Raw genomic sequence first — 26,272 nt, 5'->3', positions numbered from 1 at the left:
CAAATTATGTCCACTATTAAAATTTCTAAAACATGTAAGTGTCACAAATATGCAGAAGACTAGGAAATAAGGAAGGGGTCATAGACTTTGTAAGCTAGCAATGTTTCTCAAAAACAAATAGTTCGTTCAGTGAATGAGCAAAGATACATAACATTTAACATAGAAAATTAACAGCTGCGATGATATTTTAATCGTTAGTATTGTCATTATCATTATTATTATCATTTTTATTTTGGACTACTTGCGGTGCAGATTAGTGCCCATCAGTGTTGAATTGTGTGTGTGTTTGTGTGTGGCGCTTAAAAAGAAAAAAAAGAAAAGAAAAAAGAAAAAAAAAACGCCCAATAATGGAGGATGCCCCGCCTTCATCCGTGGGGTTACCATGGCAAATGGCGTCGACGTCACTATGGAAGAAACGCCGTCTATAAGTATTGGAGGGTCTGCCGCGACGGCTCGCGAGCTCGGATGTGTGCTGCGGAGGAGTGACACGTGCTGACTACAAAAATAAATAAATAAATAAAAAATATATATCTATATAATAACAGGCACATCCAGGAGTTTTATTTTTTTATCTTTGTTTTTTGTTTAGCTTGTTTTTTTTAACTGTATATAAATTTAAGGTGGAGTTTCGTTGCTCTTTTTTTTTACTTGAACTGGGAAGAATTAACCCCGCATTTTGGCAACCATGGGACGAGGAGTGAGTATAAAAAATGTTTATTTTACCTCTTTGTTCGACTCCACAAATGCTCTTATTTGCTCCCGCTGAGAATAAGCGGTAGGCAAAATGAGATATTTGAAAGTTCGCCATTCAAACAAGTGGTTCGCTTTAAGTCGACGCTGATGCTACACCATGTGTTGCGATTTGCTCGAAACGCTTCAAAATGCCTTCTCCTCAAATGCCTCTTGAGGGGTACTTCCGTGTTTCGAACCCTCAGAGAGTAGAGACTCCCCCCTTTTCTTGTTCTTCTCCTTCTGTTATTTATGTATTTTGTCATTGACTTGAGCCCGTCAAGGATAAAGACCGCTGTGAAGTAAGTTTCCATCGCTCACAGAGATGCTTTTGAGCGGCGTCCCGTTACGTAACGAGATGTTCTGAACCGCCTGAGCTGTCAAAAGTTTTCCAGTTTTCCAGCTGCGACGGTGCAGCTGTGGAAATAAACCCGCTCGAGAAAGTAACGGTGTGCTCACTTTACTGACTTTAGAGCCACTTTAAGCTTCAACTCGAGTGGGAAAGCTCTTCGTGAGCAACACATAGCACAGAAATGTATGCCTTTAGGGAAGAACTGTGGCTTTTCTTTCTCGCTACTTGTATTTATTTATTTATTTTATTTCAGCACCAGGCGTTTTTATTCTGGGAATAACAGCCTGGCAGTGGGAGGGATATGTTAGCAGCCCGACCCATTTTTCTCTGCCTGCAACTGTGAGCAGCTATCTTAAACTTATCTGAAGTCAGCCGTACCTCCTTTTAGGGAGAATTTCTTCGACTGCTTGCTGGGTAGTTTTGTGTCATGCGGGTTCGCTATTGTGACTTTAACTGCAGGAATATAATGGATGAAAGGGTAATTGTGCTCCATGGTGGCAGCAATCCATCACTGATAGATTAAAATTGCTATAAGCTGCTTGCAGGCATTGTTAAGAGAAAAAAGAAAAGAGGACAGTTTAAGCCCTTTTTGTGATGTTTTAAAATTGATTTAAAATTCCCACGCCTCCTTGTCTTTTTTCATCATATATTAGTGTCAAGCTTTTTTACATGGAAAGATTCAGTCTGTTATTGTTCCTCTGTTGCTTCTTGGTATGGCTGATATCGTCCCCGTCCTCCCCGGCTTGAATTGTAGGGGATGAAACTGAAGCCAGTTGCATGTAATGTCAGCAGTCGCCACACCCTGCCATTCTGCGCAGGGGAAGCACTCATTACAGATTCAGCCTGCAAGGGATGGAGAGGTGGGATGAAGGGGAGAGGGAAGATGGGCTGAGAGAGATCTGGCGGGAGATGTGAAGCAGAACGCCTCATTCAGTCTGTTCCTCTTTCATTTTTTTCCCTCCTTCTGTTTCCGCAGAGTTTTCTCCTCACTCTCTCTCAGCTTCTTGGCCACCGCTTCTTTTTTCTCCTTCCCATATGTGATGAAAGCCATGCCCTGCCCCCATTCGAGCCTCCACTTCCCCCACAGTGTCTCCCCTCCTTTCCTGCTCCCCTCCCTTTCCTCTTCTCTCCTTTTCTCAAATACATTCAGTGCTGGCACGGACAAATAGCTAGACTTGGAAGAGATGATGGCCACCATAGAGCCTTCCGAGGGGGTGGGGGTTAAGTTGCAATGGAGAAGAAGTGGGGCAGAGAGTGAGCACAGGTACGGGAAGATCATTTTTTGGGGGGGAAGTGTGCCTCCCACTCGCTCCCCTCATAATATGAGGATGACATTACTCTTTCGCCCTTTTTTTAAAAATATTTTCCTCACCACATCAGCTGCACAGTGCAATAAAGAGACAAAAGCAAAGTGAGCTAGCTAGAGGGTGGATTGATTGCTTGAAAAGAGGGAGGTGGGGGCACATCAGGGGGGGAGCCAAGAGGCACCAGTTGCCACTGCCGAACAACTTCCAGACATGATGGAGGGGCTGCGGACATTTCTGTGCAGTGCACTCTCTTAACCTGAATGATCCATTCATGGATTAAAAGCTCTTTAGGAAAGAGGAGCAGGTAGCTGAAGCTTATCTATATTTGTTTATGCCCCCCCACACACACACACTTGTTTTTCCTTTTGTTTAAATTCGCAGTGCAGAAGCTGATGGGAGGTTACCTCACCTGTTCAAACTGCAGCTTCTGCACTTGAACTAGGCGAGCACTGCGGAGTGGGGGATCTGAACGCAGAGGCAGCTGTCAACGCTTTCAGGGGAGCAATGGGGGCGAAGCGGACTAAATATTTCATAATCTTACCTAACTCAACCTTTAAGATCTTTTTCTCCTCAGTTGGCTGAATTATTAAGAAGTTTCAGGTCCTCAAAATCATCTGTTTTTACAACCAATTCAAACGCTTTAGCTATAGCAGTTTCCTTTCACCAACGAAATTATCCTGTTCTGGTAAATGGGTGGGGTAGGGTGAAATGGTCACAGTTGCATGAATATTGGGTTGTCAGGTTGAATTTGTTTGTTTTCGTGCAGCATGCGTTCTGCACTTATAGAGAGTTAAACTACCCAGCTGTCTTAATCATACTTGGATGGATGACACATTGAAGAGGAATATTTTGACCTGTGTGGTAGGGGGATCCAGTGGCTTTGAGCTGGCATGGTTTGGGTCCACTGGTTTCGTGTTGGTTTTTTATTCAGGTGGCTCTCTACCTCCTGAACTCCGTTTTTGGGGGATTCAATATCAGCCTTCCAGCAAGCTGAAAGTGCATCACTCAAATGCGACAAGGGTCTTTCTAACTGGTTGAAATGTCCATAGCTGCCATAGCCTCCTTGACATCTCCCATCAGTTTCTAGACTCTGCGTTGCAAAGCCTCAGTGTTTTGGCTCCCACCCTTCTGGGGTTTTCTTTTCTTTAGTGCTAAAAGTGGCAACATTTGACTTGGGTTTATGAGGGTTGAGTTTTGACCTTTCAACCAGAGCTTACGTCATATTGTTACAATGTGACTGCTGGTCATTTTCATTCTGATGGGAGTAAGCTTCTTCAGGATGATAATGCCCTCTTTGTAGGACACACATGCCTCTTTTCCACTAGCACCAACTCGACTGTACTGGATTCGACTTGGCTCAGTTTAAGCCTTTTCCCTTTCAATTACCACTCACTGTGGGTGGGGTCCTTATAGCAATGTGGCCCAAAGATCCTGTGACAACATTTACATGTGAAATAAATACAACACAGCAATGGAAAACAGAGGCGACTGTATACCTGCTGCTAAGCTGATGGTAAATGTCTGCACCTAGTCTTTGGACTAGGGTCTTGGTTTGTGTGCATCCATTTCCCTAATTTCCATGTTTGAGGGAATCAGTGGCATGAAGTCTGTTGACCCCAGCCCAGTAGACCAGGCACTGCCACCTAATGGGAAATCCTAAAAACTGAGTACAGTCAAGTGAGTAGGTAGTAGATGAGTAGGTGCTAGTAGAAAGGAGGCAATACAGTCACTAATGATAACTATTTGAAGAGGGTGCAGTCAGTCCTATTAGAAAATTTTAGGACGGACATGTTGGGGAGTTCCACCACAATCCTTAGGAATGCCAAATGAGGACCCTAATGGAGTTGTAGAAACTTGGCAAATCAATACAAAGGATGACCAAAGCAGGTGTACAGGAACGTGTAGCTGCGGTACCTTACTGAAACACCCAATGTTAAGTTTTTCCTTGAATTTGTCTTATCTGAAATCTATGGACAGGCAGATTGGCTCTGTGAAAGTACTGGTTAAGGACACAGCTGAGGATTTTCTGATCTTGAGCTTGCAGTTTTGCATGGAAAATATGACTATGCGAGTGTAGTTGAAACATTGAAGTGTACATGCTGTGAACAGTGAAAGGACGGTAATATTGCTGTTTCTGGATGGCACTCCCATCACTCGTATCAAAGACTTTTCTCTCTCATCTTCCCACCATAAGCTGACTTGGCATGCTAGTCCCCGCCCACTTTTAATCTACACCTTCACATCCATTCCTTACAGTTCGTTTCCCCCTTGTTCTCTGTTTGTACCTGTTTTCCTTCCGCTCTTGTCCCACTCCCCCTCTTTACTGGGGATTTAACATTCTTTCCGCTTGGCAGTCACTGTGAATTAACTGGGACTTTTGTCACACAGTACCCCTTGTTTGTTTCCGAACACCGCGTACCCCCTTCTCTCTGCTTCTTTTTCCTACGCTCAGTCAATCTTTACCCGTTGTGTTTCCTACGTTCCATCAATCTGTTTGCCATCTTTAGCTCCTCTCTTTCTTTCCTGCTTTGCCATTCTTTCTGGCTTTCCTCGTTTTTATTTTTAATTCCCTCCCTCCAATTCTTCCACATGCCATCCCTCCCTGAGCCTTCCCCTCTGTTTTGCTAAGAAGCTTGAGCCGTGTGATTTGTTTTCCGTGGCAGCTCTTTGAACTTTCCCTGCGAGCCTGTAGCTGAGTAAATGTGGAACATGGACATAAAAACCAAAAAACTGCAGAGAACACACGGGTGGCTGTCTTTTGTGCTCCTTTCCTGCATGAGGAAATATGGGAATTTTCCAGCCATGTTAAAATCCAGATCCAGGATCTGCAGGCTGAATCACTGAGCTGTTGGCTCGTGCGATTATGACATAAGATTGCAGTTTGAATTCTTGAGGAAACACTGCCAGACATTCATTCATTCACTCACTTTTGTTCTTTTTTATGGGGGGAAAAAAAAAGAAAAGCTGAGAGTCACAGGGACGTGGAGGGAGTTTTAAACACGACCCCCCCCCCCCCCCCCCCCACACATTTAAATTAACACACTTTCTTTTCAGTGTTTAAACAGAAAAAGGGGTAGTTGGAGGAAATGAAAGAATAAAGGAGGAGGAGGAGGGGGCATGGGAAGAAAGGGGGAGGAGGAGGGGCTGTGACACGTGACTTTGTCCATTCACATATCTCCAGAGGTGTGGCAACAGTCGCTGGTGGCAACCGGGCAAAGTCCCAGGACAGTCTGTGTGTGTTTATGTGTGTGTTTGTGGGGGCACAGTTGAATGAGCAGCTTTTGTATCTGGTAAGAGACCCTGGCACCAGGGTGGACTCACTCACAGGAATTCTGCCTGTAAAACGTTTTCGAACACTTTAAAATATGTGGCTGCTCGACCGCTTTCTTCTGATGTCCACTTGAGCCTCTAGGATGTTGTTCTCCCATGCGAGGAGCAAAAGCCGGGAGGCTGGGAGTGGGGTCAGCTTTTGAAGTTGCTTCTGCTCGGAGATGCAAACCTTCACTGTTTTCCCCAACTTTGTCATGCTTCTTTTTCCATCTCAAGCCTTCTTCTTACCGGTTAGTTCTCACGGGATTCAATCGCTAATAAAAGCTGAGCTGAACTCAATGTCACTGATATCGGTCTGTAATGTTGTGAAATCTTTCTGACAGTTCCTGGACTGTGTAGCCTTTTTGCAGACAAACAAAAGAGTTCCAGCCTGTTTTGAAATTCCCAAAATTCTCCAAAAAAAGGCTGCAAGAAAAAAAACAATGAGCACTGGTCAGCATCATAACAGATGACATGGCCCACGTGCCTGTGGTCTTACCAAGCACATGAAACGATTCTGTGAGGCTGTTGTTTGTGTGTTTGATGCAGATTTTGTGAGGGTAGTACAAAAGGCCATTGTTCAGGGAGAATTCATACCAGTTTATTATGACGTTTGCTTTTGTAGAGCAGATCCTTCCCTCTCATTTTTTTCCCTTGCTCATCATCTGTCGGTGTATTCTCTTCATACCACCTCCTTCCCCACTTTCATCTTTGCATTTTCTTTCTAATCTTAACCACCTTGCTGCTGTAAGGAGTTCACTGACCTTGAATGCTGCTCTTCAAGGTTATGAGAAGCCTCTCAGTCTAAGTGCACTGGACCCCAGAATCCTCAAAGTAGTAGTATTTGTTTGCAGCTGTGCTTCGAGCTAAATAAGCATCAGGAAATATGCAGACAGCGATGTCTTGTGTGATATCCTTAATCTAGTTGATATCTCTGACTCTGTGCTTTGATTTGTTGTCTTGCGAGCGAAAAAAGACCGCGAAAGCTTCAGAGTCACCTGACTCTCTGTTGCCTCTTCTGAGACCAGGAAGATGAGCTGTCAACATGTGACTGTGGAGTAAGTGTAGGTGCAGCACCTCTGCGTGTTAATTTATGATGTCTCAGTAGCAGTTAGTAAAGTGACAGGTGCAGCGCCGTCACGGGGGATGCAGTCATTTCTGTACAGTGCAAGTAAGACTGGGGGAGGGTGGGTAAAATCCTGCATGGGATTTAGTTATGTGTCACCCTTATCTGGCAGGACCAGAGCAAGTTCACTGGGTTTAAAACTGATGCAACTGATGAAATGGGGCTTTCCCCACACAGAGGCAGGTGCTTCGACAGTAATGCATCAAAGACCGAACAAAGAAATGGCACACAACTGTGGCTGACTTCAAGGCCACGTGTTGGCAGTGAGCTACAGAGGGATCATTAACACTGTTTTGTCTTTATAGTCAAGGCAAATGCCTTTAGAGTTAGAGGCTGAATGCTGTCAGTAGCAATGAGTTGAATGAAATGCTGTGTGATTACAAATAATCTGAGTGTCACTTGATTAAGAATAAACTTAGGTTCCAGTTCAAGGCTGGGAGGGAAAAAAAGTGTTTTGGCTGAGGCGCACAATGACAAATCAACTGACTGAGGTGCGAGACACAGGGAAATTTACTTATCAATCTACTCGGTCTTTTAAAAGAAATGTCAAGAGCAGACTTAGGGGAGCGGTGCAGCAGCTCCGGCTTGACTGTTGCTTGTCAGCTGCTTGTCAGCTGCTTTCTTTTTTGAGTCTGCCGTCAGGGACTTTGTGCTCTGTAGCAGGTTAGTGTTTCTATTCTGGCATCTTCTCAGACTCTGATCTTTTACCTGAAGTGAAAGACTTGAAATAGCAGGTGTTTAAAATCTCACAGATCACTAGTCCAAGTTTGGGTTTCTCTGCATTGTTGTGGCCTCTTTTATGTATCATTCATATTCATAAATACACTGTTGCTGTGACATAAAAGACTAATGACTTATTAATGTAATTTCTTGATACTTCAATTATAAACTTTTATCTTTCCTATTAGGACTAGAGCCCAACCATTACAGTTGACTAATACTGGGTATTTGCCGCTATGTCAGTATCAGTGTCTACAGACAAACACAAAAACCAAGTGTCAACAATACAAATAGGCATATAAAATTGTCATTATCCTAAAACCAAATTAGTAGCTACACATAACAAATGTATGAAGAAACTGGTTTGTGTGCCTGAAAATATCGGCTAATATATGATTTTTCAATCACTGAACATGAGTATTCGTCTTAAAAATCCTGTATCAGTCTGACCCTAAATAGGATAATTAATGTAACTACTATTATATAGTAATTAAAGAACCAAAAACTGTAATTATTTAAGCTAACAGATATTTAATTATTAATTATTATTTAAGTTGGACAGTCAAAATTAAAATGGTTGCAGTTCAACTTCTTTTTCTGAGGACGATTAATGTTTGCACAAAGTCTAATGATATATTTGACGTGCGTCAGTCAGGTGATACGTTCCTGAGGCCATTCAGCTAAGGAGTGCATGCAGTCCTGGATGATAAATGATCAAATCATAATCACAAGCTATCAAAGACAAATGCATGATTTTTCATTGATTGATTAGAACGGGTGGTATACACAAGCCTGGTATTCTTCATATCCAAAATTCCAGAGGTGAATGAATTTTTATCAATAAAACATTGTTCAGGATGTGAACTTTTATACATGGAGGACATGGACTTTACAGACTCTTCAAATTGGCGTCATCTCTGTTGGAAACAAATGTGTGTCCAACTTTGGGCTCTGGTCCTCTCTTCATGAGTGTTCTCACTAAAGCCAGATGGCCCCTGAGGGCCCCCTGAGGTTCCAGAGGCTAAGAGCAAGAACCAGGCTCGATGTTTTCCCAGCTTAGCTGGCCAGGGGGCTCAAGCAACAATAACAACATGTGCTTGGGATCACACAGTGCTCTGGTGGCTCTCTGGGAAACTTTAAGGGCTAATGTGGTAGAAAAACAATATTAGTTAGCATGTTTCCATGACTGGGACTGTGGTCAGGATGTTCATTTATAGTCATTCTGGGTCCAAAATATCACCACCTAAAGAGCGAAGCAAATTGGTAGTCACTTGGTGTTGGACAGCCTCCTTCTCTGCTAACATGCTAACACCTTTAAAGTGCTGTACCTTGTACAGCGCTGAATTATTGATGGGACTTAACCACTGATCGATGTCTGCTTCTAGAGTTGCTGTCTTCTGTTACATACCTGAAGCACACACTAGCTTAGCTTTCTCTCCCTCGTAGCACAAACCCTGAGAATCAAACATGTGTTTAACCTGTTAAAACACACAGCTAGTGGCCCATTTGGGCAATAGCTACTAAAACCAGAGTTATCCAATTGTCCAGGTTATATCAACATTATCTTACTTGAAATATATAAAAACCTACATCCCGTTACTATGAGACAATTACAGCCTGCTTCATATATCTGTGATATATGAGCTGAACTATTGGGTATTTGCCGGTATATTGGTAGTGTCATTGATAACAACCAATAAATGAATTAAGTAATGGGAAAAAGACACTTGAACATGGTGTAAGTGTTGCTGTTGCATAGGCTGACTACCAGGTGGAACTCCCCTGTGTTTGAATTGGAACAAATAACAACCAGCTGACTTGATCAGAGTTGGTTGGTTGACTGAGATCAATCTGCAATAAAACAATAATTTTTAAACTAGTGAGGATTCATAAATGCCTGCATTTTACAAACCTGTTTCTTTCAAAAGGGAAAACAGCTGATATGTGGGATTTTTCAAATCTCCAAATATCAGTATCGACTGTTAAAAAAAAAAAAAAAAAATGGCGATGGTTATCAGTATTCCTAATCACAGTCAGAGTCTTTATGTAGCCTGCTAATGTGCCACATTAAGGCTAAAGGCAGCTGAAGCGTTCAGTCTTATGGTGGCCCTCGAAGAAGAACAGGAATTTTAATGTCTGCACTTAGTCAAGTGGCCATGTACAAAATAATTGTTGAAATATTTCATTTTGGGCTTAAGTGGATATCAGCTTTTGGCTGATCTGTTAAATTGGGCAGTTGGAATAAAATAACAATTTGAAAATTTCGGTTATCTTCCTTTGAGAGTTCAACATTGTAAATGTGACTAAATAATAACTGATCGGTGGTAAAAAGCTTTAAAAAGCACATCAGTTGCATTGATTCAGAAACCCTGCAAATCTGAATGAAAGTAAAATTGTATAATTTCCTATTATTGCCAGATTGTTTCATCATATCACCAAGTCTTTCTATAGAGGCTATAACTTTAGTCTTTTAGGAGTATCATAATAACCACTGTGAGTTTGGCAGTCTGAAAGCAGAATGTTCATGTCCTCATATATAAGGAGTGGTTATGTTGGCCATCTGGTTATGGTGTCAATAAACTGTAGGCTCATTATTCACCTCATTTAAAACCCTGGACAGGATGAAGGTGTTCAGCAGCACATGGAATTGCCTTGCGATGTTTCTCACTGTTGAAGAAAGGGGTTCATAAGTGCTGCTTCAGAGCTGTGCGTTTTGAGCTTTAAAAATAACGCTACTTCTACCCCTAGCTGTTTCCTGTGACTTCCTTTCTTCCACTTCCCCACTCTGTCTCACCGTCTCTCTAGCTTGGCCATTTAGAAGACGGTCTTTGCACAGTCTTGCTCTGTCGTGAAATGTAAAATCAGAAGTGTTTCCTTATTTGATAATTTTTAAACCTGCTTTCACTACTATGAGTAATTCTATGTGGACACTGCAAGATCTAAATTTGGAGATATTCTGTTTACTTGCCTACAGCAAGAGAATTTGTGTCCCAGTTGGAGTTTCAAATCAACAAATTAGGGTGATATATATATATATAAGTGTGACTACCAGTAAATGACTAGTGTGGTTTATTGTTCCACTCTGGTGTTTGGCTGGGGTGCATAACTGTTCACGTTGCATTTAGAAAACTGGCGAGTGAATAAAGTGCTTTGTGTGTGCATGCGTTTGCATGCAACAGTGACACCTTGTACTGCAAACGTGGGTGTTTTCAACAAGTGAAACTGGTTTCACCCAGCACCGTAATCTGGCTCACCACAGAGAAAGTCTTATCTCGCAACTGACCAGCAAGCGCAAAAACGCTTGCTCCTCTCCGAAGTGAGACTATTGATGCTGGCAGATAAAGATGTGCCTCTAGAGCTCGACTGATCCTTTGAAAGCTTAATTGACTTAAATTTTCAAAATTGTCAGTTGCTGAAACACAATTTTACAGATGGATTATTGTTTTTTAAAAAGAAGAGGCTTTTAGAAGTTTACTGGAAAAAAAAAAAAGAAAAAGAGAGCTGTTTGCAGTGACAGATGGTGTCCACATGTATGTGACAAGTTAAGAGGTGACTATTCTTTCTTGGACTGTCGGCTGAAGTTTGTGGCAGTTTGTCTCACCAATTTAGGTCAAGGTTTTCTGAGGTTTAGACAAGGCCATGTTTGTTATTTTTGTATCCGGTTTTAAGTGCACAGACCCACATGGAGGCTTAAAGAGATGCAGTATGACAAAATGTCTTCTGGCATTTTGAGTCATGAGACATCAGATGCACCTCGGCAGTAGTCATCGTGTTACTTATGCATGATTCTGTCTGTTTCTGCACAGAAAAGGTTTGGAACATGAGGTTTCACCTTCAAGTTGTAACATTTTATTATTTAGCATGCGTGTGCTATCAAGTGGTTGCAGTTCATTTAAATCAGTGGCACGCACCCCCACTTACAGTGTCATGCAGTGATTAATATTCACTGGCCCAACATTTAAACCACTGACAGGTGAAATAAATAACATCCATCATGTTGTTGCTATGTTGTGCTAAAAAAACAAAACTTGGGTTCTGAATGTCATGTGGATGTCACTTTGATCAAACCATCCACGCAAATACCAATGCAGAAAAGGCACCCCACTGTAAGGGCCATGGCAGTTACCAATGGCAACAGTCTTCCCCCAGCAAGGAAATGCACCATGCCATGCAGCAAAAACTGCTATTAAAGGACTACATTTACCAAATAGAGTGACCCAAGCATTCCTCTGGCCTCTCTAGAATGCGCCCCATACCGCAAGCCCACATGACCCAGATGACCCAAAGAATCCGGGGTCAAAGTCTCAGTGTTAGAAACCACAGGATACTCCCAGAGGTTTTATGTCCTTTCCCCAAAGGATCAAAGCTGGTTTGGCATCACAGGAGGGAACCTACTCACTGTTAGGCTCGAAGATTTGATCTTATATGGCTTTATAACTACATGGTAGAAGTTGTATTATAGGCATGTGGATATAAACCCAGAATGAATTCTGAATTGTCCAATGCCTCAGAATTAACTGCCTCACATGTATTGGTTTCTTTTTATCTGTGCTGGTATGTTATCCAGTGGTGGCACATCAAAAAACGACTATATCAAGGTCATGACAGTAAGATTTTTGGACACTTGGAAATCTGTTTGTTTTTTTTGTTTTTGGTTTTTTTAAATGTCCTTTGTGTTTATACTCTGGGACTGAACGACTGGTTTAATGTCTTGATTTAATGTCAGATCTCATCAGGAAACCAATAAAGAAAGAATCTTACATACATAGGTCATTTAGCAAAGCAGCAGTTTGCATACATTGTTAGCAAAGTGACCGCGGTCGTTGGCGAGTTCTTAAATGTGCGTGGTTGTGCGGGGTGGGGGGTGGCACTTTAATCACCCTCACCCAGCTGAACATGCACATTTTAAAGAAGCTAACATAGGAAAACCACCTCTGTCTATCCAGAATTCTGAGCCGGCCGCAAACTAGCAGCCTCGGTATGAGCAGCAAAAAAGGCAGATGCACTCACATAAAAAAAAAAAATTATGTAATGTAATGTGTAAAAAGAGGAAAAAAATACTGGAAAAATGTAAATTGCTTTGGGAAGTTTTAGATCCCTTGCTCTTCCAGTGTGGATGTCAAAGTATTCTTGGGCCAGATACTGAACCCCCGATGCATCCATCTCAGTGTGACTGTTAGGTTGAAAGCATTTAGGTATAGAGAAAAACACTTGAATGTGTGTGTGAGACTGGGTGAATATGACTTGTAGTAAGAAAGCACTCAATTAGCTTGCAGTAGAAAAGTACTATATAACTCCTGTGACTCGAGAGAACAATAACCGTTTCAGTGGTTATTACTAACACTATACTTTGTACCTTTTGACTGCCAATTTATGCATTATTGGTATCATTCACAAAGCTTCTTGAGATAATCTAAAGTTATTTCTGTAACTAAACAGTATCTCATTTTCTGTTGTTGTTGTTGGGTTTGTTTGTTTTTTAACCCCCATCTGCCTTGTGTTTCCAGGAAGGACGAGAGCAGTATGAGCTCGCTGCGACCTCGGAGCAGGGCGGCAAGAAGAAGGGCAAGGGTAAGAAGAAAGAAAAGGATATGGATGAATTAAAGAAGGAAGTGGACATGGTGAGTGTGTCAGTGGTCACTTTTGTTTGTTTTTTTTGCTACGTTTGTTCACCTCAGGACCTTTTCCTGTGATTGTCCAGTCCCCCGCCTTTCATTTGAACACTCTGTCCTCTCCATTGTGTTCATCTTCTACTGCTACTTCCTTCATATATACCTCTCCACAAGGAATACCAAAATGCAGCCAGTACTAAAGAGCATAAAATTGGTGTTTGATGTCAATATATTCACAAAGCTGTCAAAGTAAAAAGTTTCATTTGTTGATCTATCATACCTTCTTTTACCAATCACATGTTAATTTCTCATTAAATTCTGAATAGTGTCCTTTAAAAAAACAGCATTTTTCATCCTGCCACTGCCTAATTGTTGTTTTTCTCCAGTTTTTTTTCCTGCCTAACTCCTTCCTCTTTTCCCTTTCTTGCTTCCTCATTTCATGCTCCTGTTTTGCCTGCTGCCTTCCTTCAGCTCATCCTCCTACTTACTTTACATTTATCTTTTCCTTTCTCATTTTTCACCTCTTCTTCTTCACCATCTCCTCTCTCTGTCTTCTGTTGGCTCATTATCTTTCCATTCATTTATTCATCTTATATGAGGAAGTCGTTGTAAAATGTAGGTAAATATCACTGGTTTTCAGCACATTGAGCCCACACACACTTGGATTACATGAACTCTGGTCTGATGCCACTTTGTCTCTGTGTCCCTGCAGGATGATCACAAGCTAACCCTGGACGAGCTCAACCGCAAATATGGAACGGACCTCACCAATGTGAGTGAAAGCTGAAAATGTGCTGCCCTCTGGCTCTCTGTCTGCTTTAAAAACCTTAAACAGTCTAACTTTTGGCAGCCGCTGTCCTCGTCTCCAGACTCTGGCATCGTAATGTAATTTTTTTTTTGGGGGGGGAGAGTATTTCCATCAAAGTGTCTCCATCTATCACGGAGATTAGATTTAAAAAAAAAAAAAAAAAAAGCTGCAATACAAGCTGCAAACTGGCTGCTGTTTGCCTTTAACCCCCCTTTTTTTCTTTTTTTTTTTTGTTTTCCCTCTTCGGTCTGACAGCTGACATTCGGCACATGAATGATTAATGGTGCTCGGATGAATTAAACACGAGACTTTGTTTAAAGAGGGGAGCGATCTGTGCTCGCGTGACGAAGGGTTGTTGAGGCTGCTACTTCATCTTCAGGCTCTGTTTGTGTGTTTCAGCCAGGAGGGTTCAAGAGACTTCTGGGGGCCCAGGGATCACTTCCAGGGGAGAGAGCCCTCCGCCCAGTCATAATCCTAACACCAGTTTTTAGCTGTGTCACTTGATGCTGTGGACTGGCTAAAATATTTGCCTGTGCTCGCCAGCTGGCTAGCTGGATTAGCCAAGCTATGCAGTAGCAGGGATGGTTGGCTGTTCATGACAGATTGATGAGGCATATCAGAGATTATGCAGGTCCAAAAATAACGTGGGAGGGAGTGATGGTCGCAATATGCTAATTTTACTGGCATAAATGACCCCCATCTATAAAGAGGACTCTTTAGAACAGAATATTATGATTTTTAGAGAAAATATTTTGCAGCCCTCTGCTTCCTAGACCTCACTTTTAAGTCGACTGCATTAAGCTAAACCTTTAATTGAGAAACAGTGGGACAAAGAGGAGTAGCAATGGAAATTGAACTGTGACAAAGAGAGTTGAATCAAGTTTTAAAATCTTTGCTGTCGATCATTTGGAGGAAGCGGAGTTCAGGTATGTTCCCACCTTGTCATAACTGTAAGTTGAAAAGCTCTTGTTTTTATTGTGACAGACCCTGCAGTGCAGAACCTCACATGCCACTGTGTAAAAGGAAATGCACTTAACTTTCTTGGTATTAGCCCAGTGGCAAGACGACTGTATTGTATAATTCATACACTGGCTTTAATGCATGAACTGTAATGCACACTCCTGTCTTAAAGACACTCCCCCAGTCTCCAGCCACTGCCATCTCAGTCGCACCCTCCAAACGGCCCCCTTCTCCTCATGCAAATGTGCTCCTGGTCATACAGGAGGGATCAAGGAGAGTAGTTAATCAGTGCCTCTAACTGGGGTCTCCAAGCTATGCATGCGTGCGCATGCATGCGTCTAAAGCAGCTGTGAATAATTTATTAGCCACAGACGCCCCTCTGCCCTGATTTCATATGATCCCATTTGCCTCATCTTTCTCTCCTCTCATCTTCACTTCTTCATCTTCCTCCTACCTGCTGATGAAGTAGATGGCCCTGTTGTTGTTGTTTTTTGTGTAGGTTTTTTTTTTTTTTTTTTTTTTTTTTTCCCTGTTGATGATGTGTTTCCAGGCAACTAGTAGCACCTACCGTCCCCCCTGGGCTTAAATATCTGGCAGTGTGTGTATTTGTCCCTGGTTGGGAAATGGTGATGAAGACATTTAAAGGCAGACATCGTTGTCCAAGCTCTCTTGCGTGTCAGCTTGGCGCATTTTTATAACATTCTGTTTCGGTATTTTCTCATGTCAGGGGTTGACCAGTGAGAAGGCTGCTGAGATCCTGGCCCGTGATGGACCCAACGCCCTCACTCCTCCTCCAACCACCCCAGAGTGGGTCAAATTCTGCAAACAGGTAACTTTAAAATCTTCCTTGTTTGGAGATTGTCGGGGGGTTCGGCGTCGACGTTAAACTGTGACACGAGTTTCATAAAGTTCGTGAGTTAAAAGGCAAGTCCTGTTCTCGTTTTTCCTTCAGATGTTTGGTGGTTTCTCCATGCTTCTGTGGACTGGTGCCATCCTCTGTTTCCTGGCCTATAGTATCCAGGCTGCAATGGAGGAGGAACCTGCGAATGATAATGTAAGCTACAGTCCTTAACTGTGTGGAAAATGATTTCAGCCAGTTTAACATCATAAAGCAGGCAATGCTAGACACTTATTCCTAATAGGATTTACCTTCAGAAGCTTAACAGAATAAAGGAAGCTAAGTTGGATAAGAAAGGAACTGCTGGGGAAAAGTCTGAACTCGCTGTTTTTGCCATTCAGTTATACCTGGGTGTTGTGCTTTCTGCTGTCGTCATCATCACTGGTTGCTTCTCCTACTACCAAGAAGCCAAGAGCTCCAAGATCATGGACTCCTTCAAGAACCTGGTCCCACAGGTGCCTATTAAATTTGAGCCTTTTTTTCTTGCTATTCTAATGAGACCCCTGCTGACGGATTACATTACACTGAAAGCAGTGTTGTCACAGTGATTATTATTGTGTTTATTATTTTTGAGCAGCAGAGAGGGACGTCTCAGTCTCATGCCTGTTAAATCACACAGTGCTTTCTGAAATCAGCTGAAACGGACTCGGACGTTCCCCCGACTCTATTTGTCTCACATCAGCATCTGTTTCTCTCATTTCTCTTCTCTCATAGCAAGCCCTGGTTGTTCGTGACGGTGAGAAGAAGAGCATCAACGCTGAGGATGTGGTGGTTGGTGATTTAGTGGAGGTGAAAGGTGGTGACAGGATCCCTGCCGACCTGAGAATCATCTCTGCCCACGGCTGCAAGGTGGGCGCTCCAAAATAAGTTATTTGCCTCTATTTCATTTTTAATTTTTTTTTGTTTTTAAGCCCGCAAACAATTTCTCATCAGTATCATCCAGGGGAAACCTTTTAATCCTTCAGTTCAGTGCTTGTTAGTGATTCCAAGCTCCTGAAATGTCTCTCTAAAAATAGTGCTTCCTTTCATAAAATACAGGCTCGCTGTGACCAATTAATTCTGTTTTTATTGTGGATTTCAAACAATGTCATGCACTCCGTTTGTATTTTTAACACTTCATTATCAGATTGTCATGTGATTGTGAAGTAGAGCATGAAGAACCAAATTACCCTCTCTGACTCTTCCTTTGAAGTCACTATTTTAGTTACTTGACTGGTGCCTCATTAATTAACAGGCACTTATTATGTTATGGAAAACAAAAAAGCAAATTCGCTGACCCGTTTTGGGTCCCAAACCTGAAGTCAAGACCCAAGAGAAATGCTTCAGTTAAGGCAGAGCTTCTTCATGAGCCACTAGGAACCTTTCAATGATTTTATTTTAACTAAAGGCAGATGTTACCATATGTTTGTTGTGTTGTTTCCACTCAGGTGGACAATTCGTCTCTGACTGGTGAATCAGAGCCCCAGACTCGTACTCCTGATTTCTCCAACGAGAACCCACTGGAGACGAGGAACATTGCTTTCTTCTCGACCAACTGTGTTGAAGGTATAATGACACAGAATGAACAATGAAGCTAATGTTTTATTATTTTTTATTTAATGATCTTATCCCTGCGACAGGAACTGCCCGTGGTATCGTGATCAGCACTGGAGATCGTACCGTCATGGGTCGTATCGCCACGCTAGCCTCGGGACTTGAAGTCGGACGCACCCCAATCTCAATCGAGATTGAGCACTTCATCCACATCATCACTGGTGTGGCAGTCTTCCTCGGCGTGTCCTTTTTCATCCTTTCCCTCATCCTTGGATACACCTGGCTCGAGGCCGTCATCTTCCTCATTGGCATCATTGTCGCCAATGTGCCAGAAGGTCTCCTCGCTACTGTCACTGTGAGTCCAGATGTTTCATGTGTCTTAAAGATCCAATGGTTCTCAAACAGTTGGCTGACCCAAGCATTCTCCACTGTAGGTGTGTCTGACTCTGACTGCTAAGCGTATGGCCAAGAAGAACTGCCTGGTAAAGAACTTGGAAGCTGTCGAGACGCTGGGCTCCACCTCCACCATCTGCTCCGACAAGACTGGCACTCTGACCCAGAACAGAATGACTGTGGCCCACATGTGGTTTGACAACCAGATCCATGAGGCCGACACCACTGAGAACCAGAGCGGTACCTCTTTTGACAGGAGCTCTGCCACCTGGGCCTCTCTGGCTAGAATCGCCGGACTCTGCAACCGCGCCGTCTTCCTGGCCGAGCAGAGCAACGTTCCCATTCTAAAGGTAGGCCTTTCACCTGTCCTTCTGTTTATTTGGATAATTGGAATCAAATTGAGTCATTCTCTGGATTTTTCTTTTTCCCCTGCATGAATTGTGTATGTGTTTATGTATTTTAGGAAATGATTAGCTTTAAGAGCTAAAAACAGAAGCCTGTGTGCTCTTAAATCCTTTGTTCAACAGCAAGAAATGTTTTTCTGTTGTTGTAAGCTTTTAGTTTGTGTGCTCATTATGTGGGCAGGATTTAAAACTCCAGTACTGCTGACTCATTATCTAAATTTGAATATGCCCTTTTTCAAATGATTTGAAAAACACAAGTGTTCCTCTGCCCTATTGTTTGGTTTTTATCCTCTAATGTTGTTCACTTCATTCCCAGTGTTTGTAACACCTGTGCGGTTGCGTGAACGCCTCTCTAAATATTCTAACAAAGGACAAGAGACCGGCTCGGTTCTATGAAAGGAAATGTAATGATGCTGCAGCTTTTGTGTATGTTTCATGATAAAGCAGTTTAGGACATATTTATCAAGAGTGTCAAAGCTTCAGTACTTTGTGTTGGTGTTTCCAGTGGGCTGACTTAGCTGGGAGATCCACTGATAATTTCTGTGGCGTGCTACTGACCAAAGAATCCTGTAAAGCCTATGATAAAAGCCCCCTTTTAAATACAGGCCCACATGACACTTCACAGCATTCATCAGTTGGGGGAGGGGTTGCAGATTAAACTCTGGTAAACAACCTTTATTTTTGTAGAGCCCGACTGATATGAGACACAGCTGGTAGCCCATTTGGGCAATAGCTACAAAAGCATGACAGTCGTAATCATGCTTTTATCCCAGTGCTCACAATGGCAATTAAAACCCAACTGATATATTGGCAGTAAGTTGATGGCTGATATTTGCTGTTTATAATGGCAAATAAATCAAAATTCTAAGAATAGAAGGGAGAAATGGCCTTTAATGGTGTAATCAGTGTTGATATGGTGACATTTGTCTACCAGAAGGGACTTTGCAACTTCCCCGTTGGCATATCTGCCAACTGATCCGAGGAGAGCTGGACAGAGCGTGAACAAGTAATCCTTGACTTGTTGTAACAATAAAACTAGATTATTATGGAACTGCATTGTCGTTATCATCAATATAAATAAACCTAACAAAAGTTGGAGAAGATCTGTTTGTTCCGTGTGTGGCAAAATTGAAAAAAAGAAAAAAAGGCCGATATGTTGAACATTTAAATCACCAAGTTATCGGTCTTAAAAATCATATCTTCATATCCAGCTCTACATTATTCTGTTTATGAATGATTTTGAACCTTCTAACAGGGGTCCAATTCTGTTATTGTGCTTTTATTTATTTTTACCCCTGCTGAGATGTTTTCCTCTTAGACAGACCGGCTTGTTTTCCTTCACATAACTCCCACTGCAGTGGCTCACATAAACACATACACACGCACACACACATGTAACTACATAATTACTGTGTACCCCACCTCCCCAAAAACACACAACAACACACACACACACACAACAACACACATACAAGCACGCAGCTGCACGTAGGTCTCTTGGCTCCAAGACTTTTCCCCCGCGAGTCCATAACCCATTACTGTGTGGGTGTCTTGAGTGTGCACATGTATCTGTGTGTGTTAATCAGCTGCAAGCATCTGGCTGGTATCACTTGTATAATTATCAGTCATGTTCTTTCACTGCTCATTATTTTCCTGTCTGTCACTGTTACAAGAATGAGGCAAGGGTAAACATGGGGTTGGTTTTCATCAAGGCCTATTATTACAATGGGAAGAAAAATTATAACGGGCATTTTGTTTCTTGTGCTATGCCTTATTCCAAAGTAAATTTAACAGAGAACAATTTTCTAAACTCTCCGTACAGTAATTTGGCAACCCAGTTGAATAGTTGGATAATCTACTTAAGATTGTTTTCCCCATTTTATCTTCATCATCCAGAGAGATGTGGCTGGTGATGCCTCTGAGTCGGCTCTGCTGAAGTGCATTGAACTCTGCTGTGGCTCAGTCCAAGAAATGAGGGAGAAAACCCCCAAAATTGCTGAGATCCCTTTCAACTCCACTAACAAGTACCAGGTATGGCAAAAGTATGCAGTGCATTATGAAATGTCACATTTATTGTTATTTACATGAAATCTACAATATAAGATTATCTTAAATGCAAGTTGGGTTCATAACTGTGCAAAAAAAAACAACAGTTTTTTAAAAATTTGTTCCTGTTTTTTTTTTTTTGTTCTGTGCTCATAGCTTTCCATCCACAAGAATTCCTGCGAAGGAGAGTCCAAGCACCTGCTGGTCATGAAAGGAGCTCCAGAGAGAATTCTGGACCGCTGCTCCACCATCATGATACAGGGCAAAGAGCAGCCTCTGGATGACGAGATGAAAGACTCTTTCCAGAATGCGTACCTCGAGCTGGGAGGTCTGGGAGAGAGAGTGCTGGGTGAGGCTCTGTGGCTGCTGGGGGTTTAAATTTCTGAATTCATAATACTGAGTTGAAACCTAAATGACCACCTCGTGTCCAATCTAGGTTTCTGCCATTATCACCTGCCTGATGAGCAGTTCCCAGAGGACTTTGCTTTTGATACCGACGAGGTGAACTTCCCCACTGAGAACCTGTGCTTCATCGGCCTCATGTCCATGATTGACCCTCCTCGTGCTGCTGTGCCCGATGCCGTGGGTAAATGCAGGAGTGCTGGAATCAAGGTATGCATGCGGAGATCACATTCAAAGCAGACATTTAGACTTCATAAATGAGAGTGTTGACTTATTGGACTTATCAGCACAAACTTCCCTCGTTCTAGGTGATTATGGTAACAGGTGATCATCCAATCACAGCTAAGGCCATCGCTAAAGGTGTGGGTATCATCTCTGAGGGCAACGAGACTGTTGAAGACATTGCTGCACGTTTGAACATCCCGATCAACGAAGTCAATCCAAGGTACCAACTTTCTGTGGGGTTACCTCATGGCCACATTCTTGGTCCCTTTTTCTTTTTAAATGTGGCTGTTACATTCAGCAAAAGGACTAGATGTTGTAGTCCCTGACAATGCATTGCTTTAAATGGCGAGAATCTTGAGGGATGGCTGTTATGAGGAAAGGCAGCCCAGAAACTTTACCAGCAGCACACATCGTTGTGTGCCTCAACTTTTGGTCTTTTACCCAAGCCGATCTGCAATTTTTGGAGGGGATTTGAGATCTAATCTAGGTTATCATATTAAGATTTGGGACATATTATCAGTAGTGGACCTTGGATTCATCGGGTGTTTCGGCCATTATCTATTATAAATTCCACCGTCAGAACATTAAGTATGAATGTCGTTTTTCCCCACAGAGATGCCAAGGCCTGCGTCGTTCACGGTGGTGACCTGAAGGATCTGACCCCAGAGCAGCTCGACGACATCTTGAAGTACCACACGGAGATCGTCTTCGCCAGAACCTCGCCACAACAGAAGCTGATCATTGTGGAGGGCTGCCAGAGACAGGTATAGCAAAACAAATGTGAAAATGTGGCACAGTGCTTTCACCTGTGCTATGGAGCAGACTGTCCTGCTCGCACAAACACCTGCAGCGTTTGTGCTCGTGTTTTTTAGTTTGGCAAACACAGCACCTGCCTTTGCTTTGTCATGTAGATGCATCTGTGAATTTCTCCCAGTGGTCTGTTATGATTGTTGCTTTGGTCTGATCAAGTTGGCTGAATAATCGAGCGCCAACATCTGTCAAGCTGTGAGCTCAACGGTGTGCATGAATATCTATGAGCGCATCAGTAAGCGGGGGAGAAAACTCAAAGTTGTACGTGGACTCTGACTATGGAGATATTTATTAAAATAATTCCTGTTTATAATGTCTGATCAAGGGTTTCGGTAAACAACTCGGCGTCACAGACTCTTCATGGCTATTTGCAGGGCGGCGTTTAGCAGACTGTTATGACTGTAACGTTTCAAACACGTCTCTCATCTCCACGCTTTAACAGCCAGTATTTGCCACATCAGGTGCAGTGAAATATAGATCTGGTAGTTTACTGATGCACGTTTGGCTATAAATAATTGAACTGTCGGCTTCTTTCTTTGTCACAGTTTAATAAATCTCAAAAATATGCTTGGTGCGCTGTTCATTAGCTCAAGTGGGAGGCCTAATAATAACACTGTGTGGAGCTAATGTGACAAATAATTGAGGCGCTCACCTTTTTTAAATTTATTTTTTTAATGAAGGAAATCCCACAGGCTTTTGTTTTTTGTTTGTTTGTTTTTTGCCTCTGTTGGCATCCAACACAGCCACCGAATAGCCTTCCAAAGCCTTGTCACACGTAACACTGTAGCGGCGAATCTTTCTCCACTGATTCCACATTTATGTCTCTTAGTCACTTTTATCACAGCTGTCAAATGCAAAAATGGGAGTTTCCCTGAAACCTTTTGAGGCTTTTCTTTCACAAGGCAGGAGATTGTGTCACACGATGTAACGTCATTTGAAAGAAAGAACATCACCTTTCCCCTTCTGTTCTGTTTAATTTGACTTTGGCACCGCCTTGTGTGCAGGGAGCCATTGTGGCCGTGACAGGTGATGGCGTGAACGACTCTCCAGCTCTGAAAAAAGCGGACATTGGTGTCGCCATGGGCATCGCTGGATCCGACGTCTCCAAGCAGGCTGCCGACATGATCCTGCTGGACGATAACTTTGCCTCCATTGTCACTGGAGTGGAAGAGGGTAACAGATTGTACAAATTGACACTAGCTTACTTGTGTGTAAGTAGTAGGAGCATTTATGAATACAACAAATTTGCTTTGGTCTCATCAGGCCGTCTGATCTTTGACAACTTGAAGAAGTCCATCGCCTACACTCTGACCAGTAACATCCCTGAGATCACTCCCTTCCTCCTCTTCATCATCGCCAACATCCCTCTGCCCCTGGGAACCGTCACCATCCTCTGTATTGATCTGGGAACTGACATGGTAGTGTTTTATTTCTTTTCTGCTGCCGGTTAAGGAATCATCGCTCAGTTGTATGATTTTTAAGTTATTTGAAAAACAAGGAACTTGAACTTTTATGTTTTTTGGTGCTTTGTGTTTTTGTTTTGTTGATTGGTGCTACGTGCTGCCTCTCAGGTCCCTGCCATCTCCCTGGCTTATGAAGCGGCTGAGAGCGACATCATGAAGAGACAGCCCAGAAACCCCAAAACAGATAAGCTGGTGAACGAGAGGCTCATCAGTATAGCCTATGGACAAATCGGTAAACAGATGGCCTCGACTTGAATGCGAATTCTGGAAATTGCCCACTGAAATGACATTTTCTAGACATGGATCTCTGCTAGATGTTTGTTTTTTTTTTTTGGTTTTTTTTTTCCCCTTTTTTCTAAGAGGGCAGCTCAGTGTCTGGGTGGAGCAAGATAACAAGAAGAGAGGCATACACCATAAATAGTCCTGTAGTGATAGAGAGTTGAAGTGTATGCGTGTTGTATGTTTGAGTGATGACAGAGCACTGCCTCGGGCTTATGATGTTTCCCTCTTCGGTAATGAAGCCAGAAATAAACCTGACCCCTCTGACCATTTTTGAACTTCCTTATAAGAGCGTTACAGACTCAAACAAATTCCTCACCCTCCTTACTGTTTTAAAAACATGATATAACTGTTTTGGGGGTTTGCATTAAGGAGGCTTTGAATATCTGATGATGATCAGTGCATCTTGCCAGACATCACAAGTATCACAGCATCTTTTTATGGATTATTCATCTTATGGATAATGATTTTAAAATGAAATTTAGTCGACTTGTAATTTTTATTCTAAGTCGCTAATGCCTCAAAGACTGGTTAATCAGATTTATTTACTTAATTACTCACCCATTGACAAATGGTTTGATCCGGAAAATTACCCAAAGGACTGGATAATCATATTCACCGACTCAGACGGCGACGTTCTCATTCGTCTCGTTTTTTCCGAAAGAGCACAAAGCTGATCTGTTTAATCAATAAATGATTGATTCCAGAGAACATTTCACACAAATTAACTGCATGTATTCATCATTTTAGTATTAAAACATCAGAATGTTATGAAGTGTCTGATATAATGATCGTCCCCTCTTGCAGGTATGATCCAGGCTCTGGCAGGCTTCTTCACCTACTTTGTGATCTTGGCTGAAAACGGCTTCCTGCCGGCCACCCTGGTGGGGATCAGAGTTTCCTGGGATAACAAGTACATCAATGACCTGGAGGACAGCTATGGACAGCAGTGGGTGAGTAACATTTGTAAGGAAGACCTCAAGTAACAGTTTGTTCCATCATCAGCTGATGCAAACGATGTGTTCTCCATCAGACTTACGAGCAGAGGAAGATCGTGGAGTTCACCTGCCACACGGCCTTCTTCGTCAGCATCGTCATTGTGCAGTGGGCCGATCTGATCATCTGCAAGACCAGGAGGAACTCAGTCTTCCAGCAGGGCATGAAGTGAGTAAAACGCCCTCCGTTTGTGAACGCGGAGGCGCATCACTGTTCTCCGTCACCTCTGCTTGAACTTAGCCGTGGATATTTCATTCTGAAATGGTCCTGAAACAGCTGCCACCTTTAATGTCATGCTTATTTATCCATATTGCAGTAGCAGTGCTCTTTCTCTGGGAAGAACTCCAGCTAACCTCTGCATATATTCTGGGCTCTAAGAAGGATATACTTAATTTAAAAAGCACTCCGGCTGTGGTTTGCATCGGTTGCTCAGATCAGTGTCAGTTGTTTAAAGGGAAACTATTCTTATCATTTCAAGTGCCACATTGTTATTCATGGACTTGACTGGAGTAGCTTTGCCCATTTCACAGTTCAAAAGTCTTTTCTCTTTTTTTTCTTTTTTTAAATAAATTATTATTATAGACTGGACGAAGGTGCGCCTCAGGTCAGCCACTGTCTAAAACAAGCAGTCTTAAAGGCAGTCCTTACTTTTCAGTCAACTTCCTTGTGATTGGCCACCACAAACAAAGTTTAAACCAGTTCTATGGTCACAATTGAAGTCTGTGAGCCTGACATAACCATATTAAGAACTTGTGGAGCTCTGGTCATATTTAATGTGTGTATCCACTGCAGCATCCCGGCACAAAGACAATAAAACCATATAAAACTATAAATATTCAGCCTGATTTATTTCTGTTGCTCTTTCAGGAACAAGATCCTGATCTTTGGACTGTTTGAGGAGACCGCTCTGGCTGCCTTCCTCTCCTACTGCCCAGGCATGGATGTTGCCCTCAGAATGTATCCTCTTAAGTAAGTAAAGCCCTCCCCCAGAAACCACCAATAAGTACTTTACGGACTCTAATCTGGTTTACCTACCACATGTCGTTCATCCAGACCTGGGGCTCTGGATCAGTTTCTCATCTTCTTTTGTGTTTGTGTTCGTTTCCAGGCCCAACTGGTGGTTCTGCGCCTTCCCCTATTCCCTGCTTATCTTTATCTATGATGAAATCCGTAAGCTGATCCTCAGACGCAGCCCAGGAGGTGAGTCCAGAATCCATGCCTTTATTATCCTTTTTTGTGTGTGTGTGTGTGTGTGTGTGTGTGTGTGTGTGTGTGTGTGTGTGTGTGTGTGTGTGTGTGTGTGTGTGTGTGTGTGTGTACTACTTTCTCTACTACCCATTCCTCTCTTCTTTCCCTTCTCCTTCTTTCTTTGCTCCCTGAGGCTAGTGGCTAAAATGGAAAAATTGGCATCTCCTTAATCTTCTGCCATCCTCCTGCCTATTTCCATGCTTTAAAATAAAGTGTATAATGAAATGTGTCCAATGAGTTTTCCTCTAAATCAAGTGAGTTTTTTCTCCTCCCTTTTTGTATCCAGGCTGGGTGGAACGGGAGACCTACTACTAAAGACCTGTCAGTCCAGTCAGCTCGCATCTTCTCCTCCACTCCCGTCTTTGCATGAATATTGTCTTGCTGCTCGGAATAAAATTTTAACCTCTGTGGAAAAAAAAATAAAAAATTGGAACGTGTTTTTATATTAGGGAATGCTTGATACTACTCTTAGACAAATACTGAGATGGAACATGCTGATGATGATGCTGATAAATGATAATGCTAATAATGACATGAACACTGAACATTGACATGACTATGCGTGCCTTGTTTCTGAAACAGGACCAATTTTATACATGTTTTTAACAGTTATGAACGTTAAATAAAAATGCGCTCGAGTCAGGTCCCAGAA

At 42.5% G+C, this 26,272-nt stretch overlaps 1 protein-coding gene across 1 annotated transcript; it reads left to right on the top strand.

Annotated features, from left to right (window-relative positions):
* Nucleotides 1-446: 446 nt before the first annotated feature.
* Nucleotides 447-26,272, top strand: LOC146361104 (sodium/potassium-transporting ATPase subunit alpha-1). The gene is made up of 23 exons (XM_084921131.1): nt 447-697; nt 13,051-13,164; nt 13,868-13,927; nt 15,651-15,752; nt 15,876-15,977; nt 16,163-16,276; nt 16,536-16,670; nt 17,249-17,366; nt 17,441-17,709; nt 17,789-18,097; nt 20,048-20,182; nt 20,354-20,546; nt 20,634-20,809; nt 20,908-21,044; nt 21,438-21,588; nt 22,639-22,807; nt 22,898-23,052; nt 23,206-23,329; nt 24,184-24,329; nt 24,410-24,540; nt 25,240-25,341; nt 25,481-25,572; nt 25,907-26,272. Exons 1-23 carry the CDS (start codon nt 686-688, stop codon nt 25,933-25,935), a joined length of 3,075 nt encoding a protein of 1,024 aa, XP_084777257.1. The 5' UTR covers nt 447-685; the 3' UTR covers nt 25,936-26,272.

The sequence above is a fragment of the Perissodus microlepis genome, chromosome 23, assembly GCF_051167445.1.
Source record: "Perissodus microlepis isolate ML-2025 ecotype Zambia chromosome 23, ASM5116744v1, whole genome shotgun sequence".
NCBI lineage: Eukaryota > Metazoa > Chordata > Actinopteri > Cichliformes > Cichlidae > Perissodus > Perissodus microlepis.
This window is presented reverse-complemented; position numbering and strand designations above follow the sequence as displayed.

Coding starts and splice junctions, on each gene's coding strand:
- LOC146361104 (XM_084921131.1), top strand. Junction 15,753..15,875: donor GGGTCAAATTCTGCAAACAG/GTAACTTTAAAA, acceptor TTTTTCCTTCAG/ATGTTTGGTGGTTTCTCCAT. Junction 16,277..16,535: donor TCAAGAACCTGGTCCCACAG/GTGCCTATTAAA, acceptor CTTCTCTCATAG/CAAGCCCTGGTTGTTCGTGA.